This window comes from Carcharodon carcharias, chromosome 10 (genome assembly GCF_017639515.1).
Source record: "Carcharodon carcharias isolate sCarCar2 chromosome 10, sCarCar2.pri, whole genome shotgun sequence".
In the NCBI taxonomy this organism is placed as follows: domain Eukaryota; kingdom Metazoa; phylum Chordata; class Chondrichthyes; order Lamniformes; family Lamnidae; genus Carcharodon; species Carcharodon carcharias.
This window is the reverse complement of record NC_054476.1, coordinates 116,409,224-116,434,944: the sequence shown is the minus strand read 5'-3', so window position 1 is coordinate 116,434,944 and position 25,721 is coordinate 116,409,224. Positions and strand designations below refer to the sequence as shown.

The following is a 25,721-nucleotide window of genomic DNA, read 5'->3' as shown; positions in this document are numbered from 1 at the left end:
AATGTTTTTTCCTTTTGGGTTTCCAGCAACAGTCAACCACTGGGGTGGGAAATTTCACATACAGCAGATCGGGACTGTCTCCCTTGCTGCATTACATTCTGGTTATGATGTTATTACTGCACACTTCTAGTCAATGAAACAGAGAACAGTCCAACCACCTTCAAACTGCTCACCAACACAACCCCAAAGAAGATTTGTAAAGAAGCCAATAAAGTATTTAATTGTATCTATTAGAGGGAGTGCAGCAAAGGTTCACCAGACTGATTCCTGGGATGGTAGGATTGTTGTATGAGGAGAGATTGGGTCGACTAGGCATATATCCACTGGAATTTAGAAGAATGGGAGGGGATTTCATTGAAATGTATAAAATTCTGACAGGGCTGGACAGACTGGATGCAGGGATGATATTTCCCCTGGCTGCAGGGGTCTAGAACAAGGGGCCATAGTCTCAGGATACGGAGTAGACCATTTAGGACTGAGATGAGGGGAAACTTCTTCACTTAGAGGGTGGTGAACATGTGGAATTCTCTACCACAGAGGGCTGTAGAGGCCAAGTCACTGAATATATTTAAGAAGGAAATAGATAGATTTCTGGACTCTAAAGGTGTCAAGGAGTATGGGGAGAGCACAGGAGTACAGCGTTGAGATAGTGGATCAGCCATGGTCATATTGAATGGCGGAGCAGGCTCGAAGAGCCAAATGGCCTACTTCTGCACCTATTTTCTATGTTTCTATGTTTCTATAAGTGTAAATGAATTTTTTTCTTTAGGAAACTAACCATTTCTTCTCCTTTCAGGGGAGGGCAATATTCGTTTAGTCAATGGCTACAACTCCTGTCAAGGAAGAGTGGAGATTAAGTACAGAGGACAATGGGGAACAATTTGTGATGATGACTGGGGCATGAATGATGCCAAAGTTGTATGCCAGCAGATGGGTTGTGGCACAGCAATATCTTCCACCACCAATTCCTATTTCGGATATGGCAAGGGGCTGATCCTGCTGGACAATGTCAACTGTGACGGCAATGAGCTGTCATTATTGAGCTGTCACAGTCTGGGATGGGGTGTGCACAACTGTGGGCACCATGAAGATGCAGGAGTCATCTGTACAGGTAACACTTTCCCCAAAGCCATCTGGATCTTAGTAACTTGTACAGCAAACAGCCATTCAATCAATCTATCTCCCCTTCAGAAAAAAATAACTAGCTTCTTTTCTCTTTCTAAACAAATTAATATGGTTCCCCTGATGTATTGCTGAGTAAATACATAACCTAAGTACTAAGCATGCTGAATATGACTAAATACAGTATCAAATATTAAGAACTAAATACATTATTAGGTGAGATTTGATCATTTCAAGCTCTTTGTTTCATAGGACATAGAAACATAGGACTTAGGAGCAGGAGTAGGCCATTTCTGTCCTTCAGGACTGCTCCTCCACTCAATTAGATCATGGCTGATCTGGTTGTGGTCTCAATCTTCCTGGTTTGGTGGTGGAGGCAGAAACCTTCAACTCATTTAAAGATACCTGGATCAGCACCTGTAACCTGCAAGGCTATGGACTGGGTGCTGGCAGGTGTGATTAGAATGGGTGGCTAATACTTTTTTTTTCTTTTTCAGCCATCACAAACACAATGGGCTGAATGGCCTCTTTCTGTGCTGTAACTTTTCTAAAACGCAGCCATCCACAGCCCATCCTGCACAAACTCCTGCTTGTTCAGCATCCCCTCTCCACCAACCTGAATTGGATCCCTAGCCCGAATAAATCTTTTCACCTAGGTCACTGGCTACCTCAGCTCAGATCCCCTCCATTGTTCTAAATCCATGTTGCTAAGTCCTATGGAATACAGTTTCACATTAGAGGTGCTACATAAATGCAAGCTGCTGATGTAATTCTGAGCAGCTAAAGTGCACATTGCTGTCAAATATCAGCTCCAAACGTATCTCGCTCAGCATTTCATATATTAAATAAGTTTTCTTCTTTATTTTTGTCAAGATTCTTGGACTCCCACAGCAGCTTCAGATGTTTCATCCAGTACCTTTGCTGCAGACCACACTGGCACAGAATCTACTCATAGTACCCTTCACAGTAAGAATCCTTTATACAAACTTACCCAGAGCAGGTACTAAATTCCAAATGAAAGCAATAGAATTTTCCATAACAGCCGTGCAATGCTCTTCACCAGTTTACCACTCGAGATGAAGGTGACAAATCACCCTCATCATCTAGATCTGTCAGAAGGTCTATATTCTGGACTGTTTCGGAATGTGCTCTCTGAAGAGGTAGCAGAAGCAGATTTAAAAGTAACTCACAAAAGGGAATTGAGTAAATATTTAAAGGGGAAACACTTACAGGGCTGTGGAGAAAGAGTGGGGGAATGGGATTAATTGGATAGCTCTTTCAAAGAGCCAGCACAGGCACAATGGGGTGAATGACCTCCTTCTGTGCTGTATCATCCTATTATTTTGGGCAGTTAGCTTATTTCATGAGTCTTTTTTTTTACGCTTTTGGCCAGTGTTTAGGTTTGGCACATGCCGAGCCGAATTTGGAAATATATTTACAAGCTTCCCTGGTGGCCCAGTGAGTTAAGGCACTGATCTGGATTTAATTTCAGGACTGGGAACTGGTGCAGGACACCAACAATAGATCTCATTACTCCTGAGCGAGGGAGGAGAACTAGAAACCAGACCAGATTCCTAAGCCTGATTGCTGTCTGGTCACCCGGTTGGAAATTGTGTGGTTTCTGGATCTCATATAAGGTTGGGAATAGGTCAGTTATGAGGCCCCTATGATGGATCAGGCTGCAGGCACTCAGTTCCCGATATAAATCACTGAACTGGAGTTATGGCCAAGAAACCCAGTAGTTCAGGTCTCCCAGGACACTCTGGAGTTTAACTTGAGGGCTTGTTAGAATATTTTTTTGCTAGATTTTCCCTTTCAAAAGCCAGTCTGATTCACTGCCTATCAGGAGGAAAGGTTGTACTTAGATTTCGCAGTGGTGAGATGGGAGATGGGGGTGGTGGCAGGGTGGAGGGGAGGGGGATGAGATTGCGGTAGGGGTTGGGATAAAGGGGGAGCTGAAAGCATGTTGAATTGGGAGGAGCAGAGACACTGTGGGGAAGGGAGTCACTGATCAGGAGCTGGGACCGAGAGAAAACTCTCGGTGTTGGTGATCGCATTGGGGTTAAGGGGGTGTGGCAAATCAGACTGATCACAGAAGGGAATTGGTTTACAGGGTTAACTTTTTGGCCATGGAAGGAAGACTCATGCTTCTGCCCCACAGGCAGTTCTGTATAAGCATGCAGCTGCAGTATCCTTGCCTCCTATTACCTGTCAGGATTTTCATAGAAACTTTATTAAAAATAGAATCAAACAGCCTCCTTAAAAGGTTTCAGCGACTGATCCTCCTTTTGACAGTGGTTTGGTCTCTTCCCAACAGCCCCTCCCTGCCACTCCCAAACCTGTCTTGCTTCCATCAGCAATTTGGTGGCAGCTTTGAATTTGAGTTTGGAATGTGTAACATTTTAACTCCCCACTTTACCCAAATCCTGGGTGTTAAAATTATCACCAGGCTGGAAGAGTAATCACCTCAGCAAAGTATAGGATAAGCAGTCAGTGTCTGTGGATCTGGATTCCAGCAAGAGTCAAGGGAGAAATCAGGGCTTTTTTTTTGGAAAGTACATTGCTAACCCAGCAAATTGGTCAAGGAGCACAATTAATAATTGCTCTTTATACTTAGTTACAGATGTTACAGATCAAGTTTCTGAACAGATTACAACCACCAAACTTACAACTCCTCAGACTGGTAAAGTTAACAAGTTTTCATCCAGTTAAGATTTTGAATTGTTTTTATATCAGCCGCAATGTTGAAATAGTGTATCAGATCCAAGGTATTATTATGGATGTTAGAGACTATATGAAGCCAGTAAATGAAATTCCCGATTCATCTGCAGACCATGTACAATCTAACCTATCGTGGACTCTGTTATTTCATTTTCTGAGAGAAAGCTGAGCATAAATATTTCATAAAAGTGAAAGTAACCAATCAAAGCTCTGGAATATCCATCCATTCTCAATGTCGTCACCATTGGACCCTTGTCTATTCATGTCACCAGAGAAGTCAGGGTGAACCAATCTGTGACTAGGCTTCAGTTACAACTTTTGGTTAACTGGTCATGGATTGCTCTATAATGATCTGAGGCGCTTATTTCCGGGCCCAGAATTTGGTGCTGAACAAGCAAGCCCATGCCCAGAAAGAGGGGCCCAAAATTGAGTATCCGGTTTTATCTGCATCAGGGTGAGTCACTGATATCTGACATGCCTCCATGGACAGTTCGCCCCACAAGGAAGATGAATTTCTAACTGCCGCAAAAGGGCTTTGTGTAAGTCTTGGGTGAAGCTCTGGAACTGGCAATGAGGCAGCTGATCATAGGGCCTATAGGATTGAGGGAACATTCCTGATTCTCCTGGATCAAGGGAAAAAAAGGAGCCATGAGGAGATGCTAAAGAATCCTGAACAGGAAGTAATTTCTGAGGTCCTTCCACAGGCTCTAGGCCCCTCATTAACATTTTAAAGGACCTAATGCCCCTTTAGGGAATCCAAAAACAATCCCTATGAATTTAATCTGCCCCACCATTAAATTGGTTTGCCCTTTGCTCAAAAAACTGGAAGAAAGCATTCCAGTTTCCTACCCCATCGCTGTTTTAAGGGTGTATGTGAATATGAATTGGCAACTGAGATTCCCTTTCCCTCTCCTGGTCAGAAGTCCCAGTGCAACAAATGTGCAATCACCTTGGGTAATTTAAAAGCAGCATGTGCTACATCAGTGAAGGTTGAAAATGTGATAATTGTATGAATATTTTTCCAGCCAGATCCATCCGCCTGGTGAACGGTAACAACAGCTGTCAAGGCAGAGTGGAGATTTTTTACGGCAATAATTGGGGAACCGTATGTGATGATGAGTGGAACATTAAAAATGTGGCGGTGGTTTGCAGGCAGTTGGGATGTGGAGACGCCATTACTGCTACTGAACTGAGCTACTTTGGGTATGGCCGTGGCCCTATATTGCTGGACAACGTGAATTGTGAAGGCACAGAGTCCTCCCTGTCAGACTGCTTTAACCTCGGCTGGGGGAAACACAACTGTAGGCACCATGAGGATGCAGGTGCTATTTGTGTAGGTAAGGCTGACATCAACAGCAACTTAATTTTACCCAAAAAAATAAATCACATGCATTTTCACAGCATTGTTCATATAGTCAGGATGTCCCAATTTCCTAGCGCTGCTGCTGCTGTTGTTACTCAGGTAAATGTGGCAGCCATTTTACACCCAGGGGAGCCCCACAATCAGCAATAAGATGATGACCAGTTAATCTATTCTGGCAGTGTTGGTTCAGAGATTCATGTTGGTCAGGAGAAGTCCTTGCTTTTCTTTGACAAAGATGCCGCAGGATCTCCTTCATGCACCTGAAAGGGCCGTGAGGCCTCTGCTTAATGTTTCATCCAAAAGGTTGTATCCCCAACAATGCTGCACTCTCTCAGTACTGCACTCAAGTGTCAAAGGAGAATATGTGATCAAGCTTCTGAAGTGAGGCTTGAACCCACAGCCTTCTATCTCAGAGATGATGGTGCTAAAATTGAGCCAAAGCACCAGAGTGCCTTTAATATAGGAAACACGCAGTGTGTTTTATAAATGCTGGTTGGGGATGAACTCTGAATGTGAAAGTGATGGCTTAGGAAAGGAGACAGAAAACTTGGGTGAGAAGATATTTAAAGCTGGATAGAGAGGTGGAGAGGGAAAAAGGTGCAAGCGCTGAGCTCCAGGGAGTAGGTTTAATGCAACTGAAGGCTCTACCAATAGGGATGAGGTGAATCAAGGGATCCATGGAAGGCAGGAATCAGAGGAACAGAGGATTCAGGATGGATAACAGGGCTAGAAGGACAGTGATAGAAAAGGGCAAGGACATGGAGAGATTTAAAGACAGGGACCAATTACGAACGTCTGCAACAAGGAATAGAAGTACCTTGGAGCTAGTGAGATTTAACCTGTAAAAGGGATTCTTACCACCATCATCCCTTTGGGAAGTTCCACAGTTGGGAAATTAATTTCAGGAGGCCTGGTGTACATGCTCAGCTCACTGAGATCTATTCTTTTCTTTGCCTGGGTTCCTATCGATCACAGAGCTGGAATTCTCCAGTGGCAAAAAGCACAGGTCAGCCACGCCAGTGCAGGAACCACGGGGCAGATATTGCTCTGGTATTATGCCAGTTTGCCACAATGACTCCAGTGTGTAAGGGAGGGAAAATTGGTTGATGAGCCATTCTGTTGGCTCAACATCACTGAGCATTACTCTTTTCTCCCATCGACTCCTCTCCCTTCCCCTTCACTCCTCTCCCTTCCACTCCTCTCCTCTCCCTTCCCCTCCTCTCCTCTCCCTTCCCCTCCACCCTGCACTTTCTGTACTCCACTAATGCCTCTGCTGATTTGCTTCCCTTGTACCTGCTAAAAACCTCTCATTTCCTTCTCATCGTAACCTGAATATCTCTGGTCATCCATGGTTCTCCGGGCTTGTTACTCCTTCCTATCACCCTAGAGGGAATATGTTGAGCCTGTACTCTCCCCATTTCCTTTTTGAATACCCCCCACTGTCCTCTGTAGATTCCACACAAGTAACCTTTCCCAGTCTACCTTGACCAGATCCTGCCTTATTTCACTAAAATCCACTCTCCCCCAATCCAAAACATTTCTTTGCAACTTGTCGATTTCTTTGTCCATAACAAACTTAAACTGTACCATGTTGTGGTCGCTATCGCTAAAATGCTCGCCCACCATCACCTCAGCCACCTGTCTGGCTTCATTCCCCAGAATTAGGTCCAGTAATGTACCATCCCTTGTTGGACCCTTTACATATTGACCTAAAAAGTTCTCCTGTACATATTTCAAGAAATCCACTCCATCCAAGCCCTTAACACTATGTCTATCCCAAATAATGTTGGGAAAGTTGAAATCATTTCTTATAAATACCCTATTGTTATTGTTTTTACACACCTCCACAAATTGTGCACATATTTGCTCCTCAATTTCCCGCTGACTATCTGGGGTTCCATAATAAACACCTAACAATGTGGCTGCCCCTTTTTTATTCCTAAACTCTACCCACAAAGCTTCATTCGATGCCCCCTCCAAGATATCATCTCTCCTTACTGCAGTAACTGACTCCTTAACTAATAATGCAATGCCTCCTCCTCTTTTACCCCCTCCCCTGTCTCTCCTGAAGATTCTATATCCCGGAATGTTGAGCTGCTAATCCTGCCCTTCCCTCAACCACGTCTCAGTGATGGCTAATATATCACAATTCCATGTGTCAATCCTCACCCTTAACTCATCTGTTTTACCTGTAATACGCCTGGCATTAAAGTAGAGGCCATCCAGCCTTGCCTTACTCCCTTGAAGCTTATTGCAGCTGTACTCCCTCTGACTTGATTGTTTTACTGTATTATGATGTGTCCCTATTCTCTAACATTCTGTGTCCCTTCCCCCTGCCAAATTAGTTTAAACTCCTCCCAACAGCACTAGCAAACACACCTGCAAGGATGTTAGTCCCACTCTGGTTCAGATGTAGACCGTCCCGCTTGTACAGGTCCCACCTTCCCCAGAAATGGTCCCAGTGATTCAGAAATATAAAACCCTCCCTCCTGCAATAACTCTTAAGCCACGTATTCATCTGCGCTATTCTCCTATTTCTGAGCTCGTTAGCACGTGGCACTGGGAGTAATCCAGAGATTACAATCCAAGAGGTCTTGCTTTTTAGACTACTGCCAAAGTCCTTGAATTCTTGATGCAAGACCTCATCTCACTTTCTATCTATGTCATTGGTACCAACATGTACCATGACCTCCGTCTTATCACCCTCCCCCTTCAGGATGCCCTGCAGGTGTTCGGTGACATCCCAGACCCTGGCACAACGGAGGCAACACACCATCCTGGAGTCACATTGATGGCCACAGTAGCGCCTACCTGTTCCCCTGTCAATAGAATCCCCTATTATTATTGCTCTTCCTCCCTTCCTCCCCTCCTGTACAGACAGGCTGCTTGTGGTGCCAGAAGCTTGGCTCTGTCCGCACTCCCTGGAAGAACCAGCGCCCTCATCAGCCTCCAAAACGGAACACCGATTTGCGAGCGGGACCCCAGGGGACTCCTGAACTACCTGCCAGCTTCTCTTGACTGCCTGGTGGTCACTCATTCCCTTCCTTCCTCAAGTTCCTTCATCTGCCACCTCCTACTCCTCTCCCTTCCCTCCTAGTCCTCTCGTTTCCCTTCCCATGCCTCTACCTTCTCATCTAGCTCCTCTCCCTTCCCCTCCACTCCTCTGCCTTCGCCACCACTCGTCTTCCTGCCCCTCCTCTCTTCTCCATTCCTTCCCACTCCTCACCCTTCCCTTTCCACACCCCTCCCATCCCCTCCACCCCTCTCCCTTCCCATCCCCTCCACCCCTCTCCCTTCTCCTCCACTCCTTTTCCTTCCCCTCCTCTCTTCTCCATTCCCTTCCATTCCTCTCCTTTCCCCTCCATTCCTCTCCCTTCCCCTTCACTCCTCTCCCTTTCCCTCCCACTCGTCTACCTTCCCCTCTGACTCCTCTCCCTTCCCCCCTCCTCCCCTTCCCCTCCTCCACTCATCCTTCCATCCACTCCTCTCCCTTCCCCTTCTCTCTTCTCCCATCCCCTCCACTCCTCACCCTTCCCCTCCTCTCTTCTCCCTTCCCCCTCTATTCTCCCTTCCCCTCCACTCCTCTCCCTTCCCCTCCTCTCTTCTCCCTTGCCCTCCTCTCTTCTCCCTTCCTCTCCCAATCCTCTACCTTCCCCTTCTCCCCCCGCCTTCCCATCCACTCCACCCTCTTCCCCTCCTATCCTCACCCTTCCCCCCACTCCTCTCCCTTCCCCTCCCACTCCTCTCCCTTCCCCTTCACTCCTCTCCCTTCCCCTCCTCTCCATTCCCCTCCTGTCCTCTCCCTTCCCCTCCACGCCTCTCCCTTCCCCTCCCACTCGTCTACCTTCCCCTCTGGCTCCTCTCCCTTCCCCTCCTCTCCTCACCCTTCCCCTCCACTCCTCTCCCTTCCCCTCCTCCCTTCTCCAATCCTTCCCATTCCTCTCCCTTCCCACCACTCCTATCCTTTCCCACCTCACTCCTCTACCTTCCCCTCTGGCTCCTCTCGCTTCCCCTCTAATCCTTTCATTTCTCTCCTCTCTTCTGCCTTCCCCTCCTCTCCTCTCTCTCCCCTCTTCTCCCTTCCCCTCTCACTCCTCTATTTTTTCCTCCTCCCCTCTCCCTCCCCTTCCACTCCTCTCTCTTCCCCTCTACTATCCCCTCCACTCCTCTCCCTTCCCCTCCCCTCCTCTTACTTTTCCTCCTCTCTTCTCCATTCCCTCCAAATCCTCTCCATTCCCTCCCACTCCTCTCCTTTCCCCCCCACTCCTCGTCCTTCCCCTCCCACTCCTCTCCCTTCCGCTCCCACTCATCTCCCTACCCCTCCTCTCCTGTCTCTTCCCCTCCTCTCTTCTCCATTCCTCTCCCATTCCTCTACCTTCCACTCCACCCCTCTGCCTTTTCCTCCTCTCCTCTCTTCCCCTCTCCTTTCCCCTCCAATCCTCTCCCTTCCCCTCCCCTCTTCCTTTTCCTCCTCGCTTCTCCATTCCCTCCCACTCCTCTCCCTTCTCCTCCCACTCATCTCCCTTCCCCTCGCACTCATCTCCCTTCCCCTCGCACTCATCTCCCTTCCCCTCCACGCCTCTCCCTTCCCTTCCTCACTTTTCCATTCCCTCCCACTCCTCTCTCTTCCCCTCCTCTCCTCTCCCTACCATCTACTCATCTACCTTCCCCTCTCCACTCTCCCTTCCCCTCCACTCCTCTGCCTTCCCCACCTCTCATCTCCCTTCCACTCCACTCCTCTCTCCTAGCCTCCTCTGCCTTCCCGCCCACTCCTCCCCCTTCCCCTCCCACTCCTCTAGCATCCCCTCTGGCTCCTCTCCTTTCCCCTCCACTAATCTCTCTTCCCCTCCCACTCCTCTCCCTTCCCCTCCACTCCTCTTCCTTCCCCTCCTCTCTTCTCCATTCCCTCCGACTAGTCTCTCTTCCCCTCCTCTCCTATCCCTTCCCTTCCCACTCCTCTCCTTTCCCCTCCACTCCTCTTACTTCCCCTCCTCTCTTCTCCATTCCCTCCCACTCCTCTCCCTTCCCCTTTACTTCTCCCTCTTTCCCTTCCACTCGTCTACCTTCCCCTCTGACTCCTCTCCCTTCCCGCCTCTCCTCCCCTTCCCCTCCTCCACTCGCCCTTCCATCCCCTCCCACTCCTCTCCCTTCCCCTCCCGCTCCTCTCCCTTCCCCTCCACTCCTCTCCCTTCCCATCCTCTCTTCTCCCTTCCCCTTCACTCTTCTCCCTTCCCCTCCACTCCTTTTCCTTCCCTTCCTTTCTTCTCCCTTGCCCTCCTCTCTTCTCCCTTCCTCTCCCAATCTTCTACCTTCCCCTTCTCCCCCCTGCCTTCCTTTCCAGTCCTCCCGCTTCCCCTGCTATCCACCCTTCCCCCCACGCCTCTCCCTTCCCCTCCCACTTGTCTACCTTCCCCTCTGGCTCCTCTCCTTCCCCTCCTCTCCTCACCCTTCCACTCCACTCCTCCCCCTTCCCCTCCTCTCTTCTCTATTCCTTCCCATTCCTCTCCCTTCCCCCACTTCTCTCCTTTCCCATCCCACTCGTCTACCTTCCCCTCTACTCCTCTCCCTTCTCTCCTCTCCTCTCCTCTCCCCTCCTCTCCTCTCTCTTCCCCTCCTCTCTTCTTCCTTCGTCTACCACTCATCTACCTTCCCCTCCTCGCCTCCTCTCCCTTCCCACCCACTCCTCCCCCTTCCCCTCCCACTCCTCTAGCATCCCCTCTGGCTCCTCTGCCTTCCCCTACTCTCCTTTCCCCTCCACTAATCTCCCTTCCCCTCCACTAGTCTCCCTTCCACTCCCTTCCTCTTCCATCTCCTCCTCTCTTCTCCATTCCCTTCCACTCCTCTCTCTTCCCTTCCCACTCCACTCCCTTCTCCTCCCACTCTTCTCCCTTCCCCTCCTCTCCTCTCCCTTCCCTTCCCACTCCACTCCCTTCCCCTCCACTCGTCTCCCTTTCACTCCCACTCGTCTTTTTTCCCCCTGACTCCTCTCCCTTCCCTCATCTCCTCCCCTTCCTCTCCTCCACTCACCCTTCCCCTTCACTCCGCTCCCTTCCCCTGCATTCCTTTCCCCTCTGCTCCTCTTCCTTCCCCTCCACTGCTATCCCTTCCCCTCCTCCCCTCTCCCTTCCCACCACTCCTCTCCTTTCCCACCTCACTCCTCTACCGTCCCCTCTGGCTCCTCTCCCTTCCCCTCTACTCCTTTCATTTTTCTCCTCTCTTCTGCCTTCCCCTCCTCTCCTCTCTCCCCTCTTCTTCCTTCCTCTCCCACTCCTCTATATTCTCCTCCTCCCCTCTCCCTCCCCTTCCACTCCTCCCTCTTCCCACCTCTCCTCGTCCTTCCCTTCCACTCCTCTCCCCTCCCCTCCCCTCCTCATCCCTTTCCTCCTCTCCTCTCCATTCCCTCCAACTCCTCTCCTTTCCCATCCCACTCCTCTCCCTTGATGTCCCACTCCTCTTGCTTCCCCTCCCAGTCCTCTCCCTTCCACTCTCACTCCCCTCCCTTCCCCTCTTTTCCTCGCCTCTCCCTTCCCCTCCATCCTGGAGAGCAGTGGGAGGGAATGGAGAAGAGAGGAGGGGAAGGAAGAGGGGTGGAGGGGAAGGGAGAGGAGGAGAGGAGGGGAAGGTAGAAGAGTGGGAGAGGAAGGGAGAGGAGTTGGAGGGTATGGAGAAGAGAGGAGGAGAAGGAAGAGCTGTGGAGGGGAAGGGATAGGAGTGGAGGGGAAATGAGATGAGTGGAAGAAGAAGGGAGAAGAGAGGGGGAAGGGGGAGGAGAGGAGGGGAAGGGAGAGGAGTAGGAGACGAAGGGAGAAGAGAGGGGGAAGGGGAGAACAGGAGGGGAAGGGAGAGGAGTGGAGGCGAAGGGAGAAGGGAGGAGGAGAAGGGAGCGGAGAGGAGGAGTGGGAGGGAATGGAGAAGCCTTCCCACTCTTCTCCTTGCCCCTCCACTCCTCTCCCTACCCCTCTGGCTCCTCTCCCTTTCCCTCTACTCCTCCCCTTCCTCTCCCAATCCTCTCCCTTCCTCTCCTCTCCTCTCCCTTACCCTCCACTCTTCTCCATTCCCTCCCACTGCTCTCCTTTCCCCTCCTCTCCTCTCCCTTCCCTTCCCACTTCTCTCCGGTCCCCTCCTCTCCTCTCTCTTCTCCTTCTCTCTTCTTCCTTCCCCTCCCATTCCTCTACCTTCCCCTTCACTCCTCTCCATTCTACCTCCTCTCCCTTCCCCTCCTCTCCTCGCCCTTTCCCTCCACGCCCCTCCCTTCCCCTCCTCTCTTCTCCATTCCTTCCCATTCCCCTTCCTTCCCCCCACTCCTCTACCTTCCCCTTTGGCTCCTCTCCCTTCCCCTCTACTCCTCTCCCTTCTCTACTTTCCTCTCCCTTCCCCTCCTATCCTCTCCCTTCCCTCCTCTTCCTCTTCTCTCTCTACTCCATTCACTCCCACTCCTCGACCTTCCCATCCCATTCCTCTCCCTACCCCACCCCTCTTCCTTACCTTCCTCTCTTCTCCATTCCCCCACTCCTATAACTTCCCCTCCCACTCCCCTCCCTGCCCCTCCTCTCTTCTCCATTCCTTCCCATCCTCTCTCTTCCCCTCTTCGCTTCTCCATTCCCTCCAATTCCTCTCCCTTCCCCTCCCACTCCTCTCCCTTTGCCTCCCACTCCTCTCTCTTCCCACCACTCCTCTCCCTTCCCCACGCCTCCTCTCCTCTCTCTACTCCATTCACTCCCACTCCTCGACCTTCCACTTCCACTCCTCTCCATTACCCCACCCGTCTTCCTTACCCTCCTCTCTTCTCCATTCCCTTCCACTCCTCTAGCTTCCCCTCCCGCTCCTCTCCCTTCCCCTCCCATTCCTCTCACTTTCCCGCCTCTCCTCTCACTTCCCCTCCACTCCTCTTTCTTCCCCTCCTTTTCTATCCCTTCCCCCCACTCCTCTCCGTTCGCCTCCCACTCCTCTCCCTTCCCCTCCTCTCTTCTCCCTTCCCCTCCATTCCACTTCCTTTTCCTGCTCTCTTCTACATTCCCTCCACTCCTCTTCCTTTCCCTCCCACTCCTCTCCCTTCCCCTCCCATTCCTCTCACTTTCCCGCCTCTCCTCTCACTTCCCCTCCACTCCTCTTTCTTCCCCTCCTTTCCTATCCCTTCCCCCCACTCCTCTCTGTTCACCTCCCACTCCTCTCCCTTCCCCTCCTCTCTTCTCCCTTCCCCTCCATTCTTCTCCTTTCCTTCCCATTCCTCTCCCTTGCCCCACATTCCTCTCCCTTCCCCTCCCACTCTTCTCCCTTCCCCTCCTGTGTTCTCCCTTCCCCTCCATTCCACTTCCTTTTCCTCCTCTCTTTTCCATTCCCTCCAACTACTCTCCCTTCCCCTCCCACTCCTCTCCCTTCCCCTCCAACTCTCTCCCTTCCCTTGCTAATTCTCTCCTTTCCCCTCCACCCCTCTCCGTTCGCCTCCCACTCCTCTCCCTTCCCCTCCTCTCTTCTCCCTTCCCCTCCATTCCACTTCCTTTTCCTGCTCTCTTCTACATTCCCTCCACTCCTCTTCCTTCCCCTCCCACTCCTCTCCCTTCCCCTCCCATTCCTCTCACTTTCCCGCCTCTCCTCTCACTTCCCCTCCACTCCTCTTTCTTCCCCTCCTTTCCTATCCCTTCCCCCCACTCCTCTCTGTTCACCTCCCACTCCTCTCCCTTCCCCTCCTCTCTTCTCCCTTCCCCTCCATTCTTCTCCTTTCCTTCCCATTCCTCTCCCTTGCCCCACATTCCTCTCCCTTCCCCTCCCTTCCCCTCCTGTGTTCTCCCTTCCCCTCCATTCCACTTCCTTTTCCTCCTCTCTTTTCCATTCCCTCCAACTACTCTCCCTTCCCCTCCCACTCCTCTCCCTTCCCCTCCAACTCTCTCCCTTCCCTTGCTAATTCTCTCCTTTCCCCTCCACCCCTCTTCCTTCCCCTCCCACTCATCTCCCTTTCCCTCTTCTCCTCTCACTTCCTCTCCACTCCTCTTTCTTCCCCTCCTTTTCTATCTCTTCCACCAATCCTCTCTGTTCCCCTCCTCTCTTCTCCCTTCCCCTTCACTCCTCTCCCTTCCCCTCCTCTCTTCTCCATTCCTTCCCATTCCTGACCCTTCCCCCCTCTCCTCTCCCTTCCCCTCCTCTCCTCTCTCTTCCTCCTCTCTTCTCCCTTCCTCTCCCATTCCTCTACCTTCCTCTCCTCCCCTCTGCCTTCTCCTCCATTCCTCTCTCTTCCCCTCCCCTCTGCCTTCTCCTCCATTCCTCTCTCTTCCCCTCCTCTCCTATCCCTCCCCCCACTCGTCTCTCTTCCCCTCCTCCCCATCCCTCCCCCCACTCCTCTCTCTTCCCCTCCACTCCTCTCCCTTTCACTCCTCTCCTCTCACTTCCCCTCCACTCCTCTTTCTTCCCTTCCTTTGCTATCCCTTCCCCCACACCTCTCCGTTCGCCTCCCACTCTTCTCCCTTCCCCTCCACTCTTCTCCATTCCTTCCCATTCCTCTCCCTTCCCCCACTCCTCTCCCTTCACCTCTTCTCCTCTCTCTTCCCCTCTCCATTCCCCTCCACTCCTCTCCTCTCCCTTCCCTCTTTTTCCTCCTCTCTCCTCCATTCACTCCCACTCCTCGACCCTCCCCTCCCACTCCTCTCCCTTCCCCCCACTCCTCTCCCTTCCCCTCCACCCCTCTTCCTTACCCTCCTCTCTTCTCCATTCCCTCCCACTCCTCTACCTTCCCCTCCACTCATCTTCCTTCCCCTCCCACTCCTCTCCCTTGCCCTACCACTCCTCTCAGTTTCCCTCCTCTCCTCTCACTTCCCCTCCACTCCTCTTTCTTCCCCTACTTTCCTATCCCTTCCCCCACTCCTCTCCGTTCGCCTCCCACTCCTCTTCCTTCCCCTCCTCTCTTCTCCCTTCCCCTCCACTCTTCTCCTTTCCTTCCCATTCCTCTCCCTTCCCCCACTCCTCTCCCGTCCCCTCTTCTCCTCTCTCTTCCCCTGCACATCTCCTCTCCCTTCCCCACCCACTCCTCTCCCTACCCTTCCCCTCCTCTTCCTTCTCCTCCTCTCTTCTCCATTCCCTCCAATTCCTCTCCCTTCCCCACCGAATCCTCTCCCTTCGCCTCCCCTGCTCTTCCTTCTCCTCCTCTCTTCTCCGTGCCCTCCAATTCCTCTCCCTTTTCCTCCCACTCCTCTCCCTTCGCCTCCTACTCCTCTCTCTTCCCACCACTCCTCTACCGTCCCCTCTTCACCTCTCACTTACCCTCTCCTTTCCCCTCCTCTCCCTTCCCTCCTCTTCCTCTCCTCTCTTCTCTATTCCCTCCCACTCCTCTACCTTCCCTTCCCACCTCTCTCCCTTCCCTCAACTCCTCTTCCTTCCCCTTAATTACTCTCTCTACCCGTATCCTTTCCCCTCCACTCATCTCCCTTCGCCTCCACTCCGGTTCCTTCTCCGCCTCTCTTCTCCATTACCTCCAACTCCTCTCCCTTCCCTTCCCAATTCTCTCCTTTCCCCTCCCCTCCTCTTCCTTCCCCACCCGCTCCTCTCCCTTCCCACTCCTCTCCCTTCCCCTCCACTCCTCTCTCTTCCCCTCCCACTCCTCTCCCTTCCATTCCCAGTTCTCTCCCTTCCCCTCCCTCTCCTCTCCCTTTCCCTCCTCTCTTCTCACTTCCCCTCCACTCCTCTTTCTTCCCCTCCTTTTCTATCCCTTCCCCCCCACTCCTCTCCGTTCCCCTCCTCTCTTCTCCCATTCCGTCCACTCCTCTCTCTTCCCCTCCTCTCTCCTCCTTTCCTGCCCATTCCTCTCCCTTCCCCCACTCCTCTCTCTTCCCCTCCTCTCTTCTCCTTTCCTTCCTATTCCTCTCCCTTCCCCCACTTCTCTCCCTTCCCCTCCTCACCTCTCTCTTCTCCCTCCTCTCTTCTCCCTTCCTCACTCATTCCTCTACCTTCCTCTCCTCCCCTCTGCCTTCCCCTCCATTCCTCTATCTTCCCCTCCTCTCCTATCCCACCCCATTCCTCTCGCTGCCCCTCCCACTCCTCTCCCTGACCCTCCTCTCTTCTCCATTCCTTTCCATCCTCTCCCTTCCCCTCCTCTCCTCTCTATTCCCCTCTTCCCTTCTCCCTTGCCCTCCATTCCTCTCTCTTCCCCTCTCCATTCCCCTCCACTCCTCTCCGTTCCCCTCCACTCCTCTTCCTTCTCCTCCATTACCTCCAACTCCTCTCCCTTCCCCTCCCACTCCTCACCCTTCCCCTCCCCTCCTCTTCCTTCTCCTGCTCTCTTCTCCATTCCATCCAATTCCTCTCCCTTCCCCTCCCACTCCTATCCCTTCACCTCGTACTCCTCTCCCTTCCCCCCACTCCTCTCCCTTCCCCTCCTCTCTTCTCACTTCCGCTCATCTCTTTTCCTTTCCTACCCATTCCTCTCCCTTCCCCCAACTCCTCTCCCTTCCCCTCCTCACCTCTATCTTCTCCCTCCTCTCTTCCCCCTTCCTCTCCCATTCTTCTACCTATCTCTCCTCCCCTCTGCCTTCACCTCCATTCCTCCATCTGCCTCTCCTCTCCCATCCCTACCCCCATTCCTCTCCCTTTCCCTCACATTCCTCTCCCTGCCCCTCCTCTCTTCTCCATTCCTTCCCATCCTCTCCCTTCCCCTCCTCTCCTCTCTCTTCCACTCTTCCCTTCTCCCTTCCCCTCCATTCCTCTCTCTTCCCCTCTCCATTCCCCTCCACTCCTCTCCCTTCCCCTCCACTACTCTTTCTTCACCTCCTCTCTTCTCCATTGCCTCCAACTCCTCTCCCTTCCCCTCCTCACCTCTATCTTCTCCCTCCTCTCTTCCCCCTTCCTCTCCCATTCCTCTACATTCCTCTCCTCCCCTCTGCCTTCCCCTCCATTCCTCCATCTTCCCCATCTCTCCTATCCCTCCCCCCATTCCTCTCGCTGCCCCTCCCACTCCTCTCCCTTCCCCTCCTCTCCTCAATTCCTTCCCATCCTCTCCCTTCCCCTCCTCTCCTCTCTCTTCCCCTCTTACCTACTCCCTTCCCCTCCATTCCTCTCTCTTCCCCTCTCCATTCCCCTCCACTCCTCTCCGTTCCCCTCCACTCCTCTTCCTTCTCCTCCATTACCTCCAACTCCTCTCCCTTTCCCTCCCACTCCTCTCCTTCCCCTCCCCTCCTCTTCCTTCTCCTCCTCTCTTCTCCATTCCCTCCAATTCCTCTCGCTTCCCCTCCCACTCCTCCCACCTCGCCTCCCCTGCTCTTCCTTCTCCTCCTCTCTTCTCCATACCCTCCAATTCCTCTCCCTTCCCCTCCTCTCTTCTCCCTTCCGCTCATCTCTTTTCCTTTCCTTCCCATTCCTCTCCCTTCCCCCAACTCCTCTCCCTTCCCCTCCTCACCTCTATCTTCTCCCTCCTCTCTTCCCCCTTCCTCTCCCATTCCTCTACCTTCCTCTCCTCCTCTCTGCCTTCCCCTCCATTCCTCTATCTGCCCCTCCTCTCCTATCCCTCCCCCATTCCTCTCCCTTCCCCTCACACTCCTCTCCCTGCCCCTCCTCTCTTCTCTATTCCTTCCCATCCTCTCCCTTCCCCTCCTCTCCTCTCTCTCCCCCTCTTCCCTTCTCCCTTCCCCTCCATTCCTCTCTCTTCTCCTCCTTTCCCCTCCACTCCTCTCCTGTCCCCTCCACTACTCTTCCTTCACTTCCTCTCTTCTGCATTACCTCCAATTCTTCTCCCTTCCCCTCCCACTCCTCTCACTTCCCATCCCCTCCTCTTCCTTCTCCTCCTCTCTTCTCCATTCCCTCCAATTCCTCTCCCTTCCCCTCCAACTCCTCTCCCTTCACCTCCAACTCCTCTCCCTTCCCCTCCCACTCCTCTCCCTTCCCTCCCCTTCTCTTCCTTCTCCTCCTCTCTTCTCCATTCCCTCCAAATCCTCTCCCTTCCCCTCCCACTCCTCTCTCTTCGCCTCCTACTCCTCTCTCTTACCCTCCCCTTTCCCCTCCTCTCCCTTCCCTCCCTCTCCTCTCCCTTCCCCTCCCACTCCTCTCCCTTCGCCTCCCACTCCTCTCCCTACCCCTCCTCGCCACTCACTTCAGTTCTCACTCCTCTCCTTTCCCCTCCACTCCTCTTCCTTCCCTACCCGCTCCTCTCCCTTCCCACTCCTCTCCCTTCCCCTCCACTGCTCTCTCTTCCCTCTTCTCCCTTTCCCTCCTCTCCTCTCACTTCCCCTCCACTCATCTTTCTTCCCCTCCTTTTCTATCCCTTCCCCCCACTCCTGTCCGTTCTCCTCCTTTCTTCTCCCATCCCGTCAACTCCTCTCGCTTCCCCTCCTCACTTCTCCTTTCCTTCCTATTCCTCTCCCTTCCCCTCCTCACCTCTCTCCTCTCCATTCATTCCTTTCCATTTCTCTCCCTTCCCCCCACTCCTCTCCCTTCCCCTCCTCTCTTCTCCCTTGGGCTCATCTCTTCTCCTTTCCTTCCTATTCCTCTCCCTTCCCCCCACTCCTGTCCCTTCCCCTCCTCATCTCTCTCTTCCGCCTCCTCTCTTCTCCCTTCCTCACCCATTCCTCTACCTTCCTCTCCCCCCCTCTGCCTTCCCCTCCATTCTTCCATCTTCCCCTCCTCTCCTATCCCCCCATTCCTCTCGCTGCCCCTCCCACTCCTCTCCCTGCCCCTCCTCTCTTCTCCATTCCTTCCCATCCTCTCCCTTCCCATCCTTTCCTCTCTCTTCCCCTCTTCCCTTCTCCCTTCCCCTCCATTCATCTCTATTCCCCTCTCCATTCCCCTCCACTCCTCTCCCTTCCCCTCCAACTCCTCTCCCTTCCCCTCCCACTCCTCTCCCTTCCTCTCCCCTCCTCTTCCTCCTCCTCCTCTCTTTTCCATTCCTTCCAATTCCCCTCGCTTCCCCTCCCACTCCTCCCACCTCGCCTCCCCTGCTCTTCATTCTCCTCCTCTCTTCTCCATACCCACCAATTCCTCTCCCTTCCCCTCCCACTCCTCTCCCTTCACCTCCTACGACTCTCCCTTCCCCCCACTCCTCTCCCTTCCCCTCCTCTCTTCTCCCTTCCACTCATCGCTTTTCCTTTCCTTCCCATTCCTCTCCCTTCCCCCACTCCTCTCCCTTCCCCTCCTCACCTCTATCTTCTCCCTCCTCTCTTCCCCCTTCCTCTCCCATTCCTCTACCTTCCTCTCCTCCCCTCTGCCTTCCCCTCCATTCCTCTATCCGCCCCTCCTCTCCTATCCCTCCCCCATTCCTCTCCCTTCCCCTCACACTCCTCTCCCTGCCCCTCCTCTCTTTATTCCTTCCCATCCTCTCCCTTCCCCTCCTCTCCTCTCTCTTCCCCTTCCCTTCTCCCTTCCCCTCCATTCCTCTCTCTTCCCCTCCACTCCTCTCCTGTCCCCTCCACTACTCTTCCTTCACTTCCTCTCTTCTGCATTACCTCCAATTCTTCTCCCTTCCCCTCCCACTCCTCTCACTTCCCCTCCCCTCCTCTTCCTTCTCCTCCTCTCTTCTCCATTCCCTCCAATTCCTCTCCCTTCCCCTCCCACTCCTCTCCCTTCGCCTCCAACTCCTCTCCCTCCCCCTCCCACTCCTCTCCCTTCGCCTCCTACTCCTCTCTCTTACCCTCCCCTTTCCCCTCCTCTCCCCTCCTCTCCCTTCCCTCCCACTCCTCTCCCTTCCCCTCCCACTCCTCTCCCTTCGCCTCCCACTCATCTCTCTTCCCACCACTCTCGCTTCCTCTTTTCTCATCTCTCTTACCCTCTCCTTTCCCCTCCACTCCCACTCCTCTTCCTTTCAATCCCACTCCTCTCATTTTCCCTCCTCTCCTCTCACTTCCACTCAACTCCTCTTTCTTCCCCTCCTTTCTTATCCCTTCCCCCCACTCCTCTCAGTTCGCCTCCCACACCTCTCCCTTCCCCTCCTCTCTTCTCCCTTCCCCTCCTCTCCTCTCTCTTGCCCTCTTCATTTCTCCCTTCCATTCCTCTCTCTTCCCCTCTCCTTTCCCCACCACTCCTCTCCCTTCGCCTCCCCTCCTCTTCCCTTCTTCTCCTCTCTTCTCCATTCCCTCTCATTCCTCTACCTTCCCGTCCCACTCCTCTTCCTGCCCCCCACTCCTCTCCCTTCCCCTCCACCCCTTTCCTTACCCTCCTCTCTTCTCCATTCCCTCCCACTCCTCTCCTTTCCCCTCCACTCCTCTTCCTTCCCCTCCCACTCCTCTCCCTTCCCCTCCAACTCCTCTCCCTTCCCCTCCCACTCCTCTCCCTTCCTCTCCCCTCCTCTTCCTCCTCCTCCTCTCTTTTCCATTCCTTCCAATTCCACTCGCTTCCCCTCCCACTCCTCCCACCTCGCCTCCCCTGTTCTTCATTCTCCTTCTCTCTTCTCCATACCCACCAATTCCTCTCCCTTCCCCTCCCACTCCTCTCCCTTCACCTCCTACGCCTCTCCCTTCCCCCCACTCCTCTCCCTTCCCCTCCTCTCTTCTCCCTTCCACTCATCGCTTTTCCTTTCCTTCCCATTCCTCTCCCTTCCCCCACTCCTCTCCCTTCCCCTCCTCACCTCTATCTTCTCCCTCCTCTCTTCCCCCTTCCTCTCCCATTCCTCTCCTCTCTCTTCCCCTCTTCGCTTCTCCCTTCCCCTCCATTCCTCTCTCTTCCCCTCTCCATTCCCCTCCACTCCTCTCCGTTCCCCTCCACTCCTCTTCCTTCTCCTCCATTACCTCCAACTCCTCTCTCTTCCCCTCCACTACTCTTCCTTCGCCTCCTCTCTTCTCCATTACCTCCAACTCCTTTCCATTCCCCTCCCACTCTCTCCCTTCCCCTCCCTCTCCTCTCCCTTTCCCTCCTCTCCTCTCACTTCCCCTCCATTCCTCTTTCTTCCCCTCCTTTTCTATTCCTTCCTCCCACTCCTCTCCTTTCCCCTCTTCTCTTCTCCCATCCCGACCACTCCTCTCTCTTCCCCTCCTCTCTTCTCGTTTCCTACCTATTCCTCTCCCTTCCCCCCACTCCTCTCCCTTCCTCTCCTCTCTTCTCCCTTCCACTCATCTCTTCTCCTTTCCATCCTATTCCTCTCCCTTCCCCCCACTCCTCTCCCTTCCCCTCCTCACCTCTCTTTTCTCCCTCCTCTCTTCCCCCTTCCTCACCCATTCCTCTACCTTCCTCTCCTCCCCTCTGCCTTCCCCTCCATTTCTCTATCTGCCCCTCCTATCCTATCCCTACCCCCATTCCTCTCCCTTTCCCTCACACTCCTCTCCCTGCCCCTCCTTTCTTCTCCATTCCTTCCTATCCTCACCCTTCACCTCCTCTCCTCTCTCTTCCACTCTTCCCTTCTCCCTTCCACTGCATTCCTCTCTCTTCCCCTCTCCTTTCCCCTCCACTCCTCTCCCTTCCCCTCCACTACTCTTCCTTCGCCTCCTCTCTTCTCCATTGCCTCCAACTCCTCTCCCTTCCCCTCCTCACCTCTCTCTTCTCCCTCCTCTCTTCCCCCTTCCTCTCCCATTCCTCTACCTTCCACTCCTCCCCTTTGCCTTCTCCTCCATTCCTCCATCTTCCCCTCCTCTCCTATCCCTCCCCCATTCCTCTTGCTGCCCCTCCCACTCCTCTCCCTGACCCTCCTCTCTTCTCCATTCCTTCCCATCCTCTCCCTTCCCCTCCTCTCTCTTCTCTTCCCCTCTTCCCTTCTCCCTTCCCCTCCATTCCTCTCTCTTCCCCTCTCCTTTCCCCTCCTCTCCTCTCCTCTCTCTTCCCCTCTCCTTTCCCCTCCTCTCCTCTCCTCTCCCTTCTCTCCTCTTCCTCTCCTCTCTTCTCCATTCCTTCCCATTCCACTACCTTCCCCTCCCACACCTCTCCCTCCCCCCCACACCTCCTCCGTCCCCTTCATCCCTTTCCATACCCTCCTCTCTTCTCCATTCCCTCCCACTCCTCTCCTGTCCCCTCCACTCCTCTTCCTTCGCCTCCCACTCCTCTCTCGCCCCTCCCGCTCCTCTCCCTTCCCCTCCACTCCTCTCCCTTCCCCTCCTCTCCTCTCTTCTCCCTTCCTCTCCCATTCCTCTACCTTACTCTCCTCCCCTCTGCCTTCCCCTCCACTCCTCTCTCTTCCCCTCCTCTCCTATCCCTTCCCCCACTCCTCTCCATTCGCCTTCCACTCCTCTCCCTTCCCCTCCTCTCTTCTCCCTTCCCCTCCATTCCTCTATCTTCCCCTCCTCTCCTATCCCTCCCCCATTCCTCTCCCTTCGCCTCCCTCTCCTCTCCCTGCCCCTCCTCTCTTCTCCATTCCTTCCCATCCTCTCACTTCCCCTCCTCTCCTCTCTCTTCCCCTCTTCCCTTCTCCCTTCCCCTCCATTCCTCTCTCTTCCCATCCTCTCCTTTCCCCCCCACTCCTATACCTTCCCCGCCCACTTCCTTCCCCTCCTCACCTCTCTCTTCCCCTCTTCGCTTCTCCATTCCCTCCAATTCCTCTCCCTTCCCACCACTCCTCTCCATTCCCCTCTTCTCCTCTCTCTTTCCCTCTCCTATCCCCTCCGCTCTTCTCTCCCTTCCCTCCTCTTCCTCTCCTCTCTCTACTCCATTCAGTCCCACTCCTCGACCTTCCCCTCCCACTCCTCTCCCTTCCCCCCACCCCTCTTCCCTGCCCTCCTCTCTTCTCCATTCCCTACGACTCCTCTACCTTCCCCTCCCACTTCTCTCCCTTCCCCCACTACTCTCCTTTCCCCTGCACACCTCTTCCTTCCCCTCCCACTCCTCTTCCTTCCTCTCCCACTACTCTCTTCCCCTCCCACACCTCACCCTTCCCCTCCCACTCCTCTCACTTTCCTGCCTCTCCTCTCACTTCCACTCCACTCCTCTTTCTTCCCCTCCTTTCCTATCCCTTCCCCCACTCCTCTCCATTCGCCTCCCACTCCTCTCCCTTCCCCTCCTCTCTTCTCCCTTCCCCTCCATTCCACTTGCTTTTTCTCCTCTCTACTCCAATCCCTCCAACTCCTCTCCCTTCCTCTCCCACTCCTCTCCCTTCCCCTCCTCTCTTCTCCCTTGTGCTCATCACTTCTTTCCTTTCCATTCCTCTCCCGCTTCACCCCACTCCTCTCACTTCCCCTCCTCACCTCTCCCTGCCCCTCCCACTCCTCTCCCTTCCCCCCACTCCTCTCCCTTGCCCTCCCACTCCTCTCACTTTCCCTCCTCTCCTCTCACTTCCCATCCACTCCTCTTTCTTCCCCTCCTTTCCTATCCCTTCCCCCACTCCTCTCCATTCGCCTTCCACTCCTCTCCCTTCCCCTCCTCTCTTCGCCCTTCCCCTCCATTCCTCTATCTTCCCCTCCTCTCGTATCCCTCCCCCATTCCTCTCCCTTCGCCTCCCTCTCCTCTCCCTGCCCCTCCTCTCTTCTCCATTCCTTCCCATCCTCTCACTTCCCCTCCTCTCCTCTCTCTTCCCCTCTTCCCTTCTCCCTTCCCCTCCATTCCTCTTCCTTCTCCTCCTCTCTTCTCCATTACCTCCAATTCCTCTCCCTTCCCCTCACACTCCTCTCCCTTTGCCTCCCCTGCTCTTCCTTCTCCTCCCACTCCTCTCACTTTCCCGCCTCTCCTCTCACTTCCCCTCCACTCCTCTTTCTTCCCGTCCATTCCTATCCCTTCCCTATACTCCTCTCTGTTCGCCTCCCACTGCTCTCTCTTCCCCTCCTCTCTTCTCCCTTCCCCTCCATTCCTCTCTCTTCCCATCCACTCCTTTCCCCTCCACTCCTCTCCCTTCCCCTCCACTCCTCTTCCTTCTCCTCCTGTCTTCTCCATACCCTCCAATTCCTCTCTCTTCCCCTCCCATACCTCTCCCTTCCCCTCCCACTCCTCTCCCTTCCCCTCCACCCCTCTTCCTTCCCCTCCAACTCGTCTCCCTTCCCAGCCGGCTCCTCTCCCTACCCCTCCTCTCCACTCCCCTTCCCACTCCTCTCCTTTCCCCTCCACTTCTCTCCCTTCCCCTCCCGCTCCTCTCCCTTCCCCTCCTCTCCACTCCCTTCCCTTCCCACTCCTCTCCCTTCCCCGCCTCTCCTCTCTCTTCCCCTCAGATGCCCTCTTCTCTCTTCCCCTCCATTCCTCTCTCTTCCCCTCCCCTCGTCTTCCTTTTCCTCCTCTCTTCTCCAATCCCTCCAACTCCTCTCTCTTCCCCTCCCACTCCTCTCTCTTCCCCTCCTCTCTTCTCCCTTGTGCTCATCACTTCTTTCCTTCCCATTCCTCTCCCTTCCCCTCCCACTCCACTCCCTTCCCCTCCTCTCCTCTCCCTTTCCCCTCCACCCCTCTTCCTGCCCCTCCTCTCTTCTCCCTTCCCTTCCCACTCCTCTCCTTTCCCCTCCACTCCTCTTCCTTCCCCTCCCACTTCTCTCCTTTCCCCACTCGCTCCTCTCCCTTCCCCTCCTCTCCACTCCCTTCCTTTCCCACTCCTCTCCCTTCCCCTCCACTCCTCTCTCTTCCCCCCATATGCTTTCTTCTCCCTTCCCCTCCTCTCTCTTCCCCTCCCCATCTCTTCCTTTTCCTCCTCTCTTCTCCAATCCATCCAACTCCTCTCCCTTCCCCTCCCACTCCTCTCCGTTCCCCTCCCATTCCTCTCCATTTCCCTCCTCTCCTCTCTTCTCCCTTCCCCTCCACTCCTCTCCCTTCCCCTCTTCTCTTCTCTTCTCTTCTCCCTTCCCCTCCTCTCTTCTCCCTTCCTCTCCCATTCCTCTACCTTCCTCTCCTCCCCTTTGCCTTCCCTTCCACTCCACTCTCTACCCCTCCTCTCCTATCCCTTCCCCCCCACTCCTATACCTTCCCCTCCCACTCCCCTCCCTGCCCCTCCTCTCTTCTCCATTCCTTCCCATCCTCTCCCTTCCCCTCCTCTCCTCTCTCTTCCCCTCTTCACTTCTCCCTTCCCCTACATTCCTCTCTCTTCCCCTCTCCTTTCCCCTCCACTCCTCTCCCTTCCCCTCCCTTCCTCTTCCTTCTCCTCCTCTCTTCTCCATTCCCTCCAACTCCTCCCCCTTCCCTTCCCACTCCTCTCCCTTCACCTCCCCTACTCTTCCTTCTCCTCCTCTCTTCTCCCTTCCTCTCCCATTCCTCTACCTTCCTCTCCTCCCCTTTGCCTTCCCTTCCACTCCACTCTCTACCCCTCCTCTCCTATCCCTTCCCCCCCACTCCTATACCTTCCCCTCCCACTCCCCTCCCTGCCCCTCCTCTCTTCTCCATTCCTTCCCATCCTCTCCCTTCCCCTCCTCTCCTCTCTCTTCCCCTCTTCACTTCTCCCTTCCCCTGCATTCCTCTCTCTTACCCTCTCCTTTCCCCTCCACTCCTCTCCCTTCCCCTCCCTTCCTCTTCCTTCTCCTCCTCTCTTCTCCATTCCCTCCAATTCCTCTCCCTTCGCCTCCCACTCATCTCTCTTCCCACCACTCCTCCCCCTTCCCCTTTTCGCCTCTCTCTTCCCCTCTACTTTCCCCTCCGCTCCTCTCCTCTCCCTTCCTTCTTTTCCACTCCTCTCTCTTTTCCATTCACTCTCACTCCTCTACCTTACCCCCCACTGCTC

At 54.1% G+C, this 25,721-nt stretch overlaps 1 protein-coding gene across 1 annotated transcript in view; it reads left to right on the top strand.

Moving 5' to 3' along the window:
* Positions 1-25,721, top strand: part of LOC121282862 (scavenger receptor cysteine-rich domain-containing group B protein) — a 65,641-nt gene that overhangs the window by 20,070 nt on the left and 19,850 nt on the right. Inside the window, 4 exon segments of the mRNA XM_041196676.1 lie at positions 797-1,143; positions 1,996-2,088; positions 4,221-4,297; positions 4,873-5,176. Of these exon segments, the coding sequence (XP_041052610.1) occupies positions 797-1,143; positions 1,996-2,088; positions 4,221-4,297; positions 4,873-5,176 (821 nt within the window).